At 45.9% G+C, this 17,142-nt stretch overlaps 1 protein-coding gene across 2 annotated transcripts in view; it reads left to right on the forward strand.

The window, feature by feature from the left end:
* DPYSL3 (dihydropyrimidinase like 3) overlaps positions 1-17,142 on the forward strand; it is a 110,399-nt gene that overhangs the window by 40,110 nt on the left and 53,147 nt on the right. The window contains exon 1 of one of the 2 annotated variants that reach the window (XM_045794354.2): positions 9,224-9,425. The exons of the other annotated variant lie outside the window; for it this stretch is intronic. Coding sequence (XP_045650310.1) covers positions 9,387-9,425 — 39 coding nt within the window. The 5' untranslated portion in view covers positions 9,224-9,386. Of the gene's footprint in view, positions 1-9,223; positions 9,426-17,142 lie in introns of those variants that run through there. 2 annotated transcript variants of the gene reach the window in all.

Consider the following 17,142-nt stretch of genomic DNA (forward strand, 5'->3'; position numbering starts at 1 on the left):
GCTCTGCCCCCTGGTGGAAAGCGTTTCCCCTTCGGAGAAAACATAGGAAACAACCCAGAGTTGCAGGGAAGTGAAACACGTGTTTCCCACTTGGCTCCCTGGGAGTGATGGTCAAAGGGGTCACTCTTGCTTCTTCCCCTTGGTTCTTGGACTCATGTATTCTTCTTTTTGGGACAGTACATACTTGATAAAGGGCACTGATTTAAAATGACAGTGCATCCTGGAGGATGTTGCCTTATCCTTGCAAGGAATCATCCCTGAATTCGTGCTTCACTTGTGCCTTCAGTAGATCATTCCTCCACATTTAGGATGGCAGCTTCTAGGTGGGGAGTCTTTGCTAGAACTACTGGATCTTGCAGTCATATGACCTTTCATGCATCTTGCTTGCTATTAAATAGACCCCTTAGTCCGATGTGATGTTATGGAACCCACGCCATTGCATCAAATACTCCTTAGTGTCGAACTGTGGCTCTAGAAGCAGCAAAGGCAAATCCATACCTAGAATATCTATTCACCTCTTTTCTTTTTTTTAAGATTTATTTATTTTTTTGGGGGGGGGCTTTTTTCTCCACTCTCTAAAGTTCGTGTGTCCTTCGTGAACACTGTACAGCTCATGTGTCTTACCAAAGCCTTCAGCATACTTGTCACTTCTCACTCATCTCATCAGTTTTGCATGATGTCATCCAAAGAGAGTACCAGTAGGATGTTCTTCAAGATGTCCAGACTAGATCTTTTCAGACTGTATTTTAATGGAGGGAAGGACAATCGTAGCCCTGGTCAAGACTCTTCATGTGAATTGTCATCTGTTTCAAGTGCATGCAAACTGCTTTGCATTGCTTTTGTGGCAGGGATGGAAAAGAACTTCTTGGATAGTTCAGTGGCTGTGTACCATGTGCTTGAGGCCATGACAATATGCCCTAGGAGAGTATCATAACACTTTCAATTTGAGATCTTAATTGATTGAGTTATGAATTGGGATTTGTGTGTCTTTTGTACTATCTGGAATAGTGAATTAAATGACAATATAATGGGGATTACCAGCCCCATAGCATTTTGGTCTTTAAGGCCATTCTCTTAAGATGCAAAAAATTTTTAAATTTGCTATCTTGATTTAACATCTTGGGGTAAAGGTGGGGAAGAGGTTTAGAGCCTTCTCCTTGATCTTCCCAGCTTGATTGCTGTTACCCCACAGGCTAAGAAACCAACGTGGAAGTGTGCTAATTGCCATATTTGTCCATTCCAATTAATTAATAGAGGTTTGAAAAATGACCAGTAGGTGGATCTGTAAAGGTAGTGGGCCAAAGGTAAGCCAGAACTGGACCAGGAGTCCATTTATTACTTGGCCTCAGCATGCTTTCACTCTAACAGAAGAGTTCTGCTGATGCAAGTCTCTGGGTATCAGTGTCAACAGGGAACTTATATCCATCTGTCCTCCAGATGTTTAGGTAGCCCCCTTTCCCATTAATAGGTGGTGCTAGGACCCCTTGGGGAAGGACTAGAGGAATCATACTCATCATGGTGTTACAGGATCTTTCCTCATGATGACCCGCTTCTCCTTCAGTTAATGTTTTGCAAACCTCAAAACTAGGTTAGATCTAGAAATTGGACACAGGATTATGACTTTTTAAAAAAATATTTATTTATATATTAGAGAGAGAGTGTGTGTGTGAGCCGGGGTGGGGAGGGGCAGAAGGAGAGGGAAAGGGAGAAGCCTCAGCAGACTCCCCACTGAGTATGAAGCATGATGCAGGGCTCAGTCCCAGGACCCTAAGATCACAACCTGAGCCGAAAACAGGAGTCGGCCGCTTAACCAGCTGAGCCACCAGGCGCCCCATGGGATTATGACATTTTAGTGGAGTACTACCTTCAGCCTTCTGATCCTCAATCCTTGATTCATTTTGATTACTACCTATTTTAGTTTCCTACTGCTCTTGTAACAAATGTGACCTCTCCTGTGGGTCTAACACGTGTTGGGCCAGAGAAGGAGATGAACACACAGTAATTTATCCCTCCGTCCCAACCTTACCCCATAGCCCTAGTGGCCCTGCCCGGGGCTTTGAAATGAACTACCATCATATCTTATGAAGGCCAGAGGCCTTCGGAACCATCCTCTGTTGAAGAAATGAATGAGAAGCTCTATGCAGGGAGAAGTAGGTTTGCACACCTTGCTCAGGCTGGTATAAGTATGATTTTGGAATAAGCCCATAGGAATGTTTTGTGTATTTCTATAATATTTTTATTTTTTATTTTTTGGCATATGTGTATCAAAGGTAGAATTCTTTGTCCGATTATTTCTGTGTCTTTAATGTACAGTCATCTAATAATAGCAGGTGAATCACCACCTTGATTTTCATTCTGTGATACTGGAAGCATATGACTAAGACTTCCCCTGTTTGAACTGTGGATAAAACATATGGACCCAAGTGACTTAATGGGCAGTTCTGTGATTAAATGTGTATTTGCTAACATTAGAAGAGCCTGTGTGTTTCACAAAGGCTTTGGATATGGTTTTTGCCCCTTCAGAACTCTTTCTGTATTTGTTTTGGAACTATTTTTTTCCTCTATCCTGAAAATGGAGATCAAGGAAAATGTTTCACCATGTTAATATAGCAAAATGTAAATTTGTTTTTAAAAAAGTAGAACATATTTTCAGTGATCAAAACTATGAAAATGGCTGATCACTTATTTTAGGTATATTGGAGATTAAAAGGACAGAGAATATTCTTGATTTTCTCCTCTATTCAATTTATCTTTTATTTATTTATATTTTTAAAAAAGATTTTATTTATTTATTTGGCACAAGAGAGAGAGCAAGAGAGAGCACAAGTAGGCAGAGCAGTAGGCAGAGGGACAGGGAGAAGCAGGCTCCCCACTGAGCAGGGAGCCTGATGTGGGATTCGATCCTAGGACCCTGGGATCATGAGCTGAAGGCAGACACTTAATCGACTGAGCCACTCAGGGGCCCCTATTCAATTTATTTTATACTGCATTAATTCTACTCTATTTCAAGCATTGTGAAAGAGCTGGACACTGAAAAGATAAATAAGACATAGTCCCTGACGTAAACGAGTTTGAAAAATCAGAACAGTAGAAGTAATGGCAGGAATAGTTGCCATCTAATTAACTTGCTTTGGGCTAAGAGTTTTACATGAATAATCTTATTTAATCTTCAATATGTTCACTATCCTTTATCTTCCTATACACTTATGCCCTGTTTTCTCATTTAAGGACACAAGATCCCTTGCTCCATCCTCACTTCCCTGTGGAGGAGCCATCTTTGCTCCTTGCTATGGGCAAGCCCTCTACTTGAATGCTAGATGTCACCTGTGTTGCCCACTCAAGGACAGTAGGGCTCTTGTCCACATTCTCTTACAGAGTCAGCACCATAGGCCTACAACCATGCTCGTACTTCTCTCCCATGAGATTCTGCTTTCTCTGCCTGTCACTGCTCCATTTCCTTGTCCCCATGGGCAACAAAATCCCTTGAAAGAGGTGTCTACATCAGATGTTTCCAATTTCCACTTCGAGTGTCTCTTGGAAACACTGATCAGTTTTCACCCCCACGACTTCATTAGGACTGTGCCGGTACACACACACATAGTAGGTACTCAGGAAATATGACTTGAATCATTTAACGTACGCTCCCCGGAAAACCACTGTGAGGTGGCTGTTAAGATACTCATTTTATAGGTGCTCTGGTGAAGGCCCACAGTGACCTTGACAGTGTTTTCATGTACTAATTAATTCTCACTTCTCATCTTCCTTGAACCTTCAGCAGCATTTAACAAAGTGAATATGTTCTCCTCTTTGAAATGATTTAGTTTCTTGACCTTCAGAACACCATGCTCCCATGGTGTACCTTCTGTCTCACTGACCCCTGTCTCCACTCCTTTTCCTGGTTGCTCATTTCCCCTCAGGACACTTACTTACCTCAGACCTGTCTGCCCTCTGTCTCTACTCACTTCCTTGCTCATCACCTCCAGTATTATTAAATAATACCTAGAGGCTGACAACTCCCAAATTTTTGTCTCTGGCCCAGATCATCCCTTAGATTTCCAATCTCGAATATCCGCCTGCCTGCTCAACATTTCGCTTTGATATTTTTTTTTAAGATTTTATTTCTTATTTATTTGCGAGAAAGAGAGAGAGTGTGTGCAAGCATGGGGGGGTAGGAGGGGCAGAGGAAGAGGGAGAAGCAGACTCCCCACAGAGCAGGGAGCCTGATGCGGCCTCCGTCCCAGGACCCTAAGATCACAACCCCAGCCAAAGGCAGATGCTTAACTGACCACTAACCACCCAGGCACCCTTTCACTTTGATATTTAATAGGAAGGTCCACAGATACATTCCTGATCTTTCCCCCCAGTCCCTTTCCTCCCACATTTTTCCCTGTTGCAGTGAGGCACATCTTCATCTTTTGAATTGCTCAGGCCAACAAATTTAGTGTAAATGTCATTTCCTCTTTATCTCACACCCTGGTCAATTCCATCAGCAAAAACTGTTGGCTTTACCTTGAGATATATCTAATATGTGACCATTTGTCGCTGCTTCTACAGTTACTACTTGGTCCAAGCTACCGTCATTTCACCTGACCTTCTGTGACCTCTCTACGTAAAATTCCAGCCCAAACTCAAGACAGTAGAATGACTTTCACCTTCCCACTCCCGGTTTAGTTATCCTCAGTGTACTTCCCATCATTTTAAACACCATGTATTATCATTTTTAACCTTTGACTTGTCCCCTTTCCTAAAACGTAAGCTTCAAGAGGGCATGGATTTTGTCTATTTTATTCAAATATTTGAATTCCTAATGTCTAGGTGCCCACAGTAGGTACTCAATAAATAAAAGTAAATAAATAAGTAAATATGGACCAAGGTCCCTCTATTTCCAAATCCAGATCCTTAAACAGCACACCATTCTTTGTCCCTATTTTGCCCTCGAAACTCAATATCAATTGTTTTTTAATTATTTAAATTAACACAAGGCTCTCAATGTTCTCTTACAGTTTGATGGCAGCTACTCTCAAAGTCACAGCTCTCTAATTAGTGCTCAGGTACCAAATCTATTCTACCGAGTCGTTCTTTGGCCCATATGTAGCCTTAGAATTTTGTGACTGTATCATATTAGCAAAGGGATTTCCTCACCAGTCTGAATGTACCTGCAGTGAAATCTGAAATCAGGAAACTCTAAGAAGCCTTAGAGAAGCAAAAATAGATATTCTTTTTCTGTTTTTAATATTTTATTTATTTATTAGAGAGAGTTCACAAGCAGGGGGAGGGGCAGAGGAACAGGAAGAAGCAGACTCCCCGCTGAGCAGGGAGCCATTGTAGGCTCATCCCAGGACTCCGGGATCATGACCTGAGCCGAAGGTAGAGGCTTAACCAACTGAGCCATCAAGACACCCCCAAAATAGATATTCTTAAATCTAGATTTTATCACATGCCCTTTAATCATAGGAACATTCTTGTTCCCATGTATTTACTTTTTCTTCAGACACAATTTTAAAATTCACATAGTCACTCACCTAATAATTATTGAGCAATTTCTGTGGGCAGAGTCCTATTTCACACACGAAGGATATAGCTGTAAATAAAACCAACATATTACCTGCCCTCACGAAGCTTACATTCCAATGACGGGGAGAAGGATAATACTCAATGATCAATTACTATGCATATGGTGAAAAGTACCATGAAGCTAACACAGGCACGGAAGGGCACCAAGTGCCTTATTTTTGAGTAAGGGTATAAGGTAAACTTCTTGAGATCTGGGACGTTATTATTGTTATTCACCTCCGTAACACTAGCACCTGGAAAACTAATAGTGTGTTGTAAGCACAATATAAATATCGTGTGAATATTGTGAGAACGAATGAATGATGGAAAGACCCAGTGAGGGGGTTTCTGCAGCAGTCCATGTCAGACGTGAGGGTGCTAGGCACAGGAAGAAGTTTTGCAGATTAAGAGGTCGTATTATTGTCCAACAGCACGCAGAGTACAACTTCGTAAGGAGTTTGCTGTCTTTTATTCAAGGGAAAACAGTCCATAGATTGGGGGGATACCGTGCCTCATGAGCAGTAGAACACACTTTCTGAGGGATTTTGGGCAAGAGCGAGTTTTACAGAGAGTTAGAAGAAGCAGCGTGGAAATAGGGCATGGTTGGCCAGGGATTGCCTTGTAATACTTATAATACCCTAATACTTTAGGGTAAAGTAAGCTAGCTAAGCTGCGTTGGAGGATTGTGATTCACGCTTGTTAGGTTTCCGGTAAGTGGAGGCTGATTTAGGTTTAGATTTGTGACATGGTCCCAGGGACTGGAGCCGCCTCCATTTTGTGGATCTCAATATATGAATTAACTTCATCAATCTGGATATAGTTAAGAGACAGAACCAACAACATTTCCTGAAAGATTGGATATGGAGTGCAAAGTGGATGGACTGAAGGAGAAGAGTCAAGGCTGATGCCATGCCTTTGGCCTGAGCAACTAGAATGAAGTAGCTTTGATTGAGGTGTGGAAGTCTACCAATGTGGTAGGTTTGGTGGCCAATATTAAGTTACTTTGGGACCATAAATTAAGTCTCTCTATGTCTCCTTTTCCCCCTCTCATCGTTTCCTGGGATACCTAAAGCCAAGCTGTGTATCCAAGGAAAACCATCCAGAGTCATTCTACTGTGGAAAACAGCCACGCTGGTTTCACTCCTCACTCTCTTGGCCAGACACAGAGGCATCCTGTATTCAAAGAAAGGCCCAGCCAAGGAAGGCTTTTTCCTTCAAACTCATCTTGGACACTTTCTTTTGATTTAAGAAAGAAAAAGATGATTGAGGGGACAAAAGAGGGAAAAAATAGTGTTTGTTGTACATTTCTGATTGTGGCAACAGCTTGAACTGATTAGCTGGTTATTATGCATTCCTGTGCACGGCTTGTCACTGGAGTCCGATCCGGAGAAACGAATCACAAGTCCTATTCTCCATGGCTTCTAACATGCAGACCTGACCTCAAAGAGTTTAACCCCAGGTCTTCTAATTTGAAATAGCACACACACACACAAACACACACACACACACAATCAAGTGACCAAAAACATGGTATAAATCTATTTTAGTAGAGAGTGTTCTGGATTATAATGACAGGAACAGAGGACATAAATAGGTTGCAAGAAAGGGAAAGAAACCTCTAGTATTAAAAAAGAAAAAAACGCAGTGGTATTTCTTTAGGATAGTCAATATCCCCTACATATTTTTGCTTTTCTTAAGAACTTGCAAGATCCCTTCCAGCAAGTTTGGGACACATCTTTGGGAAAGATACAGAGAGAGCTCTGCAGGGTTTCATAGTATGTAGTTAATTCTCTTTTTACCCTGTTCTAAATATAATCCTGCTCATTTGCATGCCAATCCCCAGAATGCTTTGTAATTTCACAACTCTTGGCTAGTGGTCTCAGCATAAGAACAAAGCAAAATGTTTTGGGCGTGACTTTGGCCCTAAACCCTGCTCAGGCTTTGCAAAAGAGCACAGGGAGGTGACTTTGCCTGGCATTCATTCTTCTAGCCAGGGTATCACAGAACTAAAGTGGAGGTGGCTGGGGACTTTTCCTGTGAAGACTGCATTCAGTCCACTTACCCATGAATAACCAGAGGTTTGGGTTAACTCACTTGAGAGGAAGGAGTCTTGAATTCAGGGAGCTTAGTCTCCCCTCGGGGATTATGTGCCCAGGGTGGTTCATTTTAGGTTTTTGGAAAGCCCAGGCTGGAGTATTCTGTTCCTATTCTGGTGGATGCTTTATATAGTTCCTCTACTGCAGAGAAGGCCTGCAATTTAATGAAAAGATGGCCAGAACTGTGGTCAGTGGCCTGCCTTATAGAATGTGAATTTAAGATTATTCACACAGACCTAGTTGTGCTTAGGGACATCTGCAGAATATTCAGTAGGCCATTAGCAGTGACAGTTGGGGAGTGGGGATGGTATGAGACTTGTCTTGAAAGGGTTTTACAGTTCTTGCAAAGCGAGCCATTTTTGTTCTTTAAATGATATGTTTGGAATCATTTTCAGGGAGAGCTGAGGGATCTCGCACCAGGACCACCAGGTAGCCCCCGCGCATAAAAGCCCCTCCAAATATGTCTTCCTTGGCCATTTAATTTTAGCGAGGAGCTGAAGGACAATATATTCCAGCGCTAAAAGGCCATGTCTTTGCTCCCAATGACATACTGACTTTTGTCCATCAGCTCTGCCTAAAGTAAACTCGGGATTTTCAGCAGCGCACACTGTTCACAGCCCAGGGGAAGCAACAGTAGTGTCCCTCACGCATCCTTGTCTGCACACCAGCAATGTGACGGGGGTGGGGGGTGCTTTCAACCACAGGTGTTTTCTACTCTTGACTCACAGAGCAGCATTAATGCACTTCGCCTATTCTGAGAGCCAGGCAGTGGAGTTCCTCTACAACAAATTATTTTGAGACTGTTTTTAAAATACGGAGAACAGTTGCTGGTAACTGACGCGGAGTCCCTCGCAGCCCCGTGAGAGCGAGTGGTTGCTTTACATTTTCCGACACGTAGTGCCAGGATCTCAGGAGAGCCGCGGGCCGGCCGGGCTGCACCAGGTGTGAGCAGGTCTGGGTTTTCTCCGGGCTTCGGCGGCGGGTTTACACCCGCAGCGGCCGGCAGAGGCGGCGTGCCGCCCTTCGCTGTAACAAAGACGGCGCCGCCGCCTGCAGCCCGCGCCGAATCGGAGGAGCGCGGACTCCGGGAGGGAAGTCGGGAGCCTTCTCCGGTCCGAAATGAGGGTCGGGAGGGTGGGAAACCCGACCAGGGGCTTGCCGCTGACCGCGTTGGTGCTTCCCGGGGCTCGGCCCGCGAGGGCAGGGGGCGACGCTCGCGCTCTTCTTTCTCCACCCGGGACTGCAGCATCCCCGCCCCGAAAAGTCCTTCGCGCCCCCTGGTGGCTGTGAGCAGGCTGGCTCCGCCGCACTCCTAAGTCACAAAAAAAGGAAGAAAAAGAAAAAGTGGGTGAGGCAGATGCAAAGAGGAAAATCAATAGGGATAAGAGAGAAGAGGGAGGAGTCGCGGAGCAGCCATTCTGGTCTTACGGGGTCCCAGCTGGCACGGCAAAAGAAAAAAAAAAAAAAAAAGCCCGGGCGTGAACGCGAGTGGAGGAGGGTGTGTGTGGCGGGGGGGTCGGGGGTGAAAGGGGGGACCGGGGAGATTTACTATTGTCTCTGGCAGCCGCCGCGGGAGCCCGGGAGGGGGGCGGAGGCGAGAGGAGGCGGCGGCTGTGGCCAGCGCACCATTCGCTCCACCTGATCTCCGGCGCTGCGCGCTGAGGAAGGCGCGGGCAGGCAGGAGCAGGAGCAGAAGAAGGAGGGAGGGAGGCCGCTGCTGCAGGCACCGCCGCCACCATGTCCTACCAAGGCAAGAAGAACATCCCGCGGATCACGGTGAGTGGGGCGCGGGGCGCGGGGCGCGGCCGCCTGCGTCTCTCGCTCGCTCGCTGCTCGCTGCGCCGCGGGCGGGGCGCCTTGGATCCCGCCGGCTACCCTGGTCCGGTCCCCGGGGAGGGACGGGGACCCGGGGTCCCGGGGGTGGAGAGCGGCGGTCAGCCCAGCCGGCGCGCCGGGCGCCACCCAGACGGAGCGACCCTGGCGTTTGGGGGAAAACAAAACAAAGAGGAAACCCAGAGTGGCGCGGAGAATTTTGGATTATGTATCAGAAGGATACATAATCCTCTGATTTCCCACCAGCCGGTAGTTTCCAAATAACGCAGGGCTCAGGCCCTCCCTGGATCCCCGCGCCGCCCGGGGTGTCAGTGTACGCTGCCCTAGGCAGGGTGTGCTTTTTGTTTTAGGTGCCTTTTGGCGAGGCGGGGTATGGAGAGATGACACCTTTCCCCAGGGGTGCCTGGTGGCACGACCGCGCCCCTCTCCTAGCTCCAACCCCATGTCTCTGCCTCCCGCGCCGCGAGGGTGGCGGCGTGTCTGGACCTTCGGTCTTCACCTTGTCCCCTTCTTGCCTGCATTCACCCCGTTCATATTTCGGTACGTCATATTCCGGACTAGACAACTATTGTGGCTGTAGAGGCAATGACCAACTTTTTTTTCCCCCCTCGATGGATTTTTCGTTTTTCAGGTCATTTTCCCCCCTCATCCCTAGAAAAGGCTGAGTTTGAAGAGCAAATTTTAGTTTGGGGTAGTAGGCGCACGCTGTGTGCCTTACAGTGAGCCTTACATGTCCGACTGCCATTGTGTGCAAAACCGAGCCACCCGTGGCTGGCGGGTGTCAAATGCCCTGGGCGAGCGCCTAGGGCGGGGTGGAAAGGGGACCTGCCATTATCAGGTACAGAAGCCGCATCTTCGCCAGAGGCAGCTCTCAGCGGCAAAATACCGCGCCCCAGCTGAGCGTTTCTGTGGGATGCGCTGAAATGAAGCCCCTGAATGGAAGGGGCATAAGACAACCTGGGATGGGCATTACCAAAAAAGGGGGGGGGGGTCGTAGGGAGCAAAACAACAATAACAAAAAACACTGACATTGGTTAGTTTCGCATGAAGCAGTATGGTTGTGCTTTGTAGTGAATGGGGTGTGTGTGTGTGTGTAGTGTGTGTGTGTGTTTGTGTGTGTGTGTGTGTATAGTGGGGGAATGGGTGGCTACTCCATCTTTGCAAGGCGAACAAAGGAAGCGATCAACTGGCCCCTGGGAGGCTCTGCAGCTGCCCTAGGGCAGAGCTGTACCTGCTACTATAGTTCATTTGCCAGGGATCCACCAGATTTTGCTGTGGGCATGAGTCTGTTTGCACTTGGTCCGCTATGTTTGGAACGCCCTGTGTGCTTGAGACTGCCAATGCAGGACCTTACCTTTGTAGGCAGGGGGAAGCTGTTCTTGGCTCTAGTGCACTTTATTCTCAAGTGGTTTTGTTTCTATTGAAGCAGGCTATCTTTTTCATGCACCTGAGCCTCACCCCACACACGTGCACCCCACCCCTACCTGCCGTCCACCTGGTCTTAGGGAATAAACAACACTGCTTAGGAGAAGGAGAGGTCGGGATGGGTAGGGATCCTTTTGCCAGGTAAAGGTGTCGGGTGTACACATACCCTCCTTTACCACTGCGTGATAACATTGACTTCACATTATTGAAGAAACATTGTGGATCTTTACAATGCACGGTGGTTTTCTCAGTGCCAGTTGTCTTTGCAGACAGCTGTGGAAGATATTTAAAAAAAAAGACTGGGACAAAAGCTCAATTTTGATATTTTCCCTCAGTGAGGAGAGATGAACCCCAGCTCTCCTGATGAACCCCAGCTCTCATGCTGTTTCATGCATGAAGCATGCTGCTCAAATGCCCCTTGCCTTATCTCTGCTATACATTTGCCAGTTCTCCTGTTGGGGATAAGCAGAGAAAAGGTTATTTTTTTTCTTTCTAGTCCAAAGACCGCAAGGTTCTTCTTGTGAACTCAGCCTGTGCTGTGGTACCGAGGGCCACGCCCATTCTCATAGGTATCACTAGGCCACCTTTCAGGAGAGCTACAGAAATTTAGCCCTGATTGATAACTTGCCTTCGAAACCCCCATAAATGTGGCTGTGCCCTAATCCTAGGGCCAGGTTTTCAAGGGGTTCCCTTTTGTTCTTGTTTGGATGCTCTTCCCTGGGGTGCCTCCTTCATTTTCAGCGCAGCTTCCATCCTTTCTCTCGGTGCATGGGGCGTGGTGCTGCATAGCCGCACCTTCAAGCTGGGGCTGTGTGTCTCCAGCAGCTGTGAGGAGAATGGACAGTGGTTGTGAATTTCTTCAAGCCAGACTACCTTGTATTCACATTGTTGCAAGGGGTCTGGGGTGGGGTGGGGGAGAAGAGGAGCATAGCAGGAGGTGGGGGGTATTGGGCTTCAGGGGCAAGGAATCCATTTGTAGATTTTCCTCAGGCTTTGTGTTGTATTTCTGTAAACAAGCGTTCTATTTTAGATTCGATTATTTTTGCATGTTTGTATGTCTTTAGATGATTCTAGTTATCTATACACTGTAAGGGTTGAGATACTCTTCCTGGATATAATTAAAAACATTAAAATATGGACACATATACATACATGAGAAAATGTCATTAAAGATCTAAATGTGACATATATCCCCTACTGTCAATTCTAGCATATTTTTTTAAATGGCAAGATTATGGAATTTGAATTAAGTTTTTTAGCCTCTGTATTCCTTTCTGTGAAGGCTGCCCCACCCAGTAGCTAAAATGTCACTAGAATCTGAGGACCGATGGGGGCAGTCTTTCTTGCTGGATACCCATTGCCTCCCCAGACACCACCCTCTGCCACAATTTGCCCCCCCCACCCCTACCCCCGTAAGGCTTTGATTGTTTTTGTTTTTCCTGCCACCTATTTTTGCTGCCCTCCTGAGATCAAAGCCTTCTTATACCTGTGTTTATTGGTTTCTCGGAGAGAGGGGTTTCTCTGTCCTTGGTAGAATTGGCTGGAGCTTTCTGTGTGAGTGGCTCAGGACTCCCATCTTATTGTTCTTCTCAGGTTATCCGCGTGCATGACCTGTCTGGTCTACCTCGATACCAGCCCTTGCTTCTAAATGTTAGGCTGGCAGTTTAGTCTGGTTCAGCCGATCACAGCAGGGACATTGTGCTGCCATCACCTCTGTCTCCACTGTCTAGCATGGTCCCTAGCACATAGATGTCTCCTGGTTATCAGTTAAATCAATAAATGAATTAAAAATTGTTCCTAATAAGAAGAGCTCATACCTATTGAGTGTTTATTTTGTCTGTTATTGTTCTGTGTGCCTTACCTCCATTGTCTCCTTTTGATCCTTGACTTAACACTGTCTAAAAGGTGCTATAGTTATTCCCATTTTATAGATCCCCAAAAAAACACCAAACAAAAAAACCCCCAAAGAACCAAAAAAAAAAAACCCAAAACCCATAGAAAATCAAAAGCCTTTGCCCAGGATCAGAGACTGTGTGGGTGTTAGAGGCAGGACTCAAACCTGCCCACCTGCTTGAAGTCAAAGTGCATGCCCTTCACCACCACATTCTTTGTGGTGTTTCTGCTTCTACCATCACTATTACTTGGTGTTAGTAAGGCAAATGGTATAGAGGAAAGACTCCGCACCCCCTAAGTAGTCCTGGTAGCATCTGGGAGGTGTATTTTGCCTGCCAATGTCAACAGATCCCTTAACATGGTGTCTCTTACTTATATTCAGTAAATGTAAATAGCACTTTGGGGGAGGGTAGCTAGCCGCCTATCAGTTCCGCGGTGGGGAGTTACCGCTTGAAGCTGACCGCAAGACTGGGACGGATCTCACAGTCACGTTCCAGTGCTTTATATGTATTCTCTTGTCAGAGTCTCTGCAAAAACCCATTTTAAGGAAACTGAAGCACAGATAGGTGAAGTTAGTTATGCAGAGTTACCCAGCGAGAATTTGGGGGCAAAGCCTGAAGTCAGCTCAGGCTTCTCTGGCTTCACAGTCTCAGCGGTCCTGGTGCAGCTGCCGCCTCCCAGAGGCACGTGCAGCAGAGATCTGGAAGGTGTGGATAAAGAGTTCCAGAATTCCCTCTGGGAGGGGAGGCACATCACAGAGAATTGGCTTTTTGCAAACGGTAATTGGATTTCCGTAAATATTATCTTGCAGATAATGCGTTTTGGCCGCACTGGGGGTTGGGTTGTGTGTGTGTGATGTTTGGGAATTCCCAGAATACACATCCTCAGGCAGGAACACAACCCGGAGAGTTCTTACCCGGGCGCATAGTCAGGACGCTGTGGTCTGGTTTGACGGGTGGGATCGTGACCTTTGTGAGTGCCATAGGAAGTTTTTATTCTTGAGGGGAAGGGAAGGGGCCTTATGAAGTGCAGCAGCTGAGCTGGGGGCCTGGAACCAGCGGAGAACCTGGAGGAGGCGCGAGTGCAACCCTGCCCCTGCCTCCGTGCCTTCTTCTTGCTTCAAGAGGTGCCACTTGGGACTGGGACTAGTCACTTGGGACTAGCATTCGGGAGACCGAAAGAAAAGAAGTCACCCACAGTTGGCTTTATCCGTGTAAGGCATCTTGGTAGGGAAATTCCAGAGTAAAAGACCGAGGGAAAGTTAGGAATGGAAAGCATCTTAGATATCTGATCATGGAAATCTCAGCCCCGGCCCTGCCTGGGGTGTTCATTTGTTACTTTATATTTTGAGAAGCCATGTGGTGATTCTCGGCCAGGTTAGTCCTCTTTCCTTCTTTTTTTTTCCAAGTTTTTTTTTTTTTTTTTTTTTTTTATTGGGATGCCTGGGTGGCTCAGTCAGTTAAGCGTCTGCCTTTGGTTCAAGTCATGATCTCCGGGTCCTGGGATTGAGTCCCGCATTGGCTCCGTACTTAGCAGGGTGTCTGTTTCTCCCTCTCCTCCCTGATCCTGTTCTTTCTCACTATCTCTGTCTCTCTCTCTCTCTCCAATAAATAAAATCTTAAACAACAAAAAAAAGATTTTTAAAATGTATTTGAGGGGGGTAGAGAAAGAGAGAGAATCCCGAGCAGACTCTGAACTGAGCGTGGAGCGCAACACAGGGCTCGATCTCACAACCTTGAGATGATGACCTGAGCCAAAACCAAGAGTCAAAAACTCAACTGACTGAGCCACCCAGGCGCCTCTGGGTTATTCCTCTTTCTGAAACACCAGCAAAGTGCCTCAGGTGTATAAAGAGCTCTGCCTATTAGTAGCTATGATGGAGCTGGCTGGGCATTTGGGGGAATTCTAGAGGAATAGATTTTCTCAGAGAATTCCAGCCTGTGTGGTAGAACTGTCAGCTTATAAATGAAAATCTTCCTGCTTATCTCCCTGGGCTGTTGAAAGGCCCCAATGAGGAGAGTGACCCTGAACGTGGTCTCTGAGCCCCGATATCTTCACAGTAGTAAATGCTGATTTATTTATAAAATCTCAACTACTCTGGAATGTGGAAATTCATGAAGGGGACGACATGATAAAAGTCTGGGATAGAAAGAGGCTATTAGGAAACTATTTTTTGAATGCAAGTTTTTAGAAACAAAAATTAATACAGTGTTCTATAGAAGCTCCTGTTATTTTTTCTTGCTTAAGTTATGTCACAATGTTTCTCAAAATTAGTCTTCTCATTCATTTCTGACAATCTAATAGAGGCCATTAGACTGTCTTTGGTCTTTGATATAGAGACTTTCTCTTAAGCTGAATAAAGGATGTTTTTCTTAGTTGCACTATATTGTTTTTCAATCCTAATTAGCTTGTAGACTAAAGTGACACAGGTTATGAACACCCTTTCTGGCAGGTTCTTTACGACTCCCTGTTCAGTAGCTTTTCCCCTGCCCTTTCTCCTCAGTTGGGAAAAAAAAACCACTGAATTTGAAAAAGAACAAAAAAAACCCCTTTATGTCCTAATGGTTCCTCTGTTCTTTACCTGTTGACACATTTCATAGGACGATTTGCTTTTGCTTATTACATTTGAAAAGTTACAAAATGTTTACAGCAGTAGGAACTTCTCCCTAGGATATAAATCTGCCCCTCTTTGATTAAATCAGTGCTCCTAATCATAAGGAGACTGGAAATTTGAATATGTCATCGCGTCCTGTGATGAATGTTGATAGGAAGCCTGACAGGCTCCCCAGTTACTCCCTCCTCAAATGAGTGCTCCATTTTACCTTTTCTCTCATTTTCTGTAGGCCACTCAGAAACAAATGAGAAAGACCCTGGACAACCCAGAGAAATAGGCTATTTTCTATTTTCACACTCTTCTGTTGTGAAATTTCTCGTTCCTCAGACTCGGTCTATGGGTATTTCAGTATATGAAATAGACCAAAAATACTATGTGGTCAAATAGGATGAGCCCTTCAGTTTGGCCTCTTTGTTTGGCCCTAGTCTCTATGTGGAGTCTACTTACAAAAACAACTTCTCTTGGGCTGCCTGGGTGGCTCTATCAGTTAAGCTTCCGACCCTTGATTTCCAGCTCAGGTCATGATCTCAGGGGCCTGGGATTGAGCCCTGCCTCTGGCTCTATGCTCAGCACGGAGTCTGCTTGTCCCTCTCCCTGTGCTCCAACTCCTGCTTGCGTGTGCTTGCTCTCTTTCTAATAAATAAATAAATAAATAATAAATAAATAAATAAATAAATAAATACATAAATAAAATCTTAAAAAAAAAAAACACCCCAACAACTTCTCTTGAGAAACTTTCCTCTGTTAATTAGATTGTAGGGATCTCGGTGGTTAGAAAGATGGGACTAAGCCTAGTGGAGCTGTTGAGCTACCGCTTATTGAGTGGCTGTGTGGATTTCCCCACTTGACTCATAGCATCTCCTGTAGCTGCAGTGATTAACCACCATTTTTTGTGCTCTGGATAGAGGCTCCAAGAGTTTGAGTAACTTGACTAAAGTCATACAGTTGAAAAAGCAAGATCCTGGGATTGATCCGTCCAGAGGTGAGTTCGTTTCATAGGCAGGAAAGCAGTCATTCCCTGTCCACAGGTGGTTTTCCCCATCCCCGTCACCTCCAGCTGTCAGCACCTGTTAGCTCACAAATGCGGGTCAGTGTTCTCAGGGTGGAAGGAGTGGGGATGATCTGGCCAAACCTGTCACATCACCCCCGGAACAACTACCGAGTGTATGTCCTCCTAATAGTGGTTCATGCATGGCTTTGCCATCCGTCTGAATTCGCTTCTGGCTTTTGCCCAGATGCACGTGTGAGTGGACGGTGGAAAAGCAGATGCTGTTTTCCTGCCCTGCATACGTACAGTCTGGGCCCAAGGCCCCTTCTCACTCTCTGCCTGTCTGCTTCCCAGACTTGGAAGGAGCCAAGCTCCCCATTCCGCCAGAGAAATATAGGACACTCCCAGCACTCTGAGCCAGATGGGGGAGCTCCACTTTAGAATGGTCCAGGAGCCTATTTGGGACATCTGGAATTCAAGGACACATTTCTCATGGCTTAATTAGTCTCTTTTTTCCTGGGAAGCCCTGAACAATGAAATATGCAGGAAAAAGTGAGATTTGATTTTTTTTAAGAGAAAAGTTCTGCTGGCTAGTACAGCAAAGGAGCCCTCCAGCCTTTTTGACACAGGGAGAGACAGCCCTGGATGGAGTATCAGCATGTTGTGGTTCAGGCCTGCCCTTGCCTCTAATTTACGTGTGACTTGGGGCAAACCCTTATTATCCCTCTGAATTCTGCATC

This window comes from Ursus americanus, chromosome 5 (assembly GCF_024610735.1).
Source record: "Ursus americanus isolate L20-20 chromosome 5, mUrsAme1.1.p, whole genome shotgun sequence".
Lineage (NCBI taxonomy): Eukaryota > Metazoa > Chordata > Mammalia > Carnivora > Ursidae > Ursus > Ursus americanus.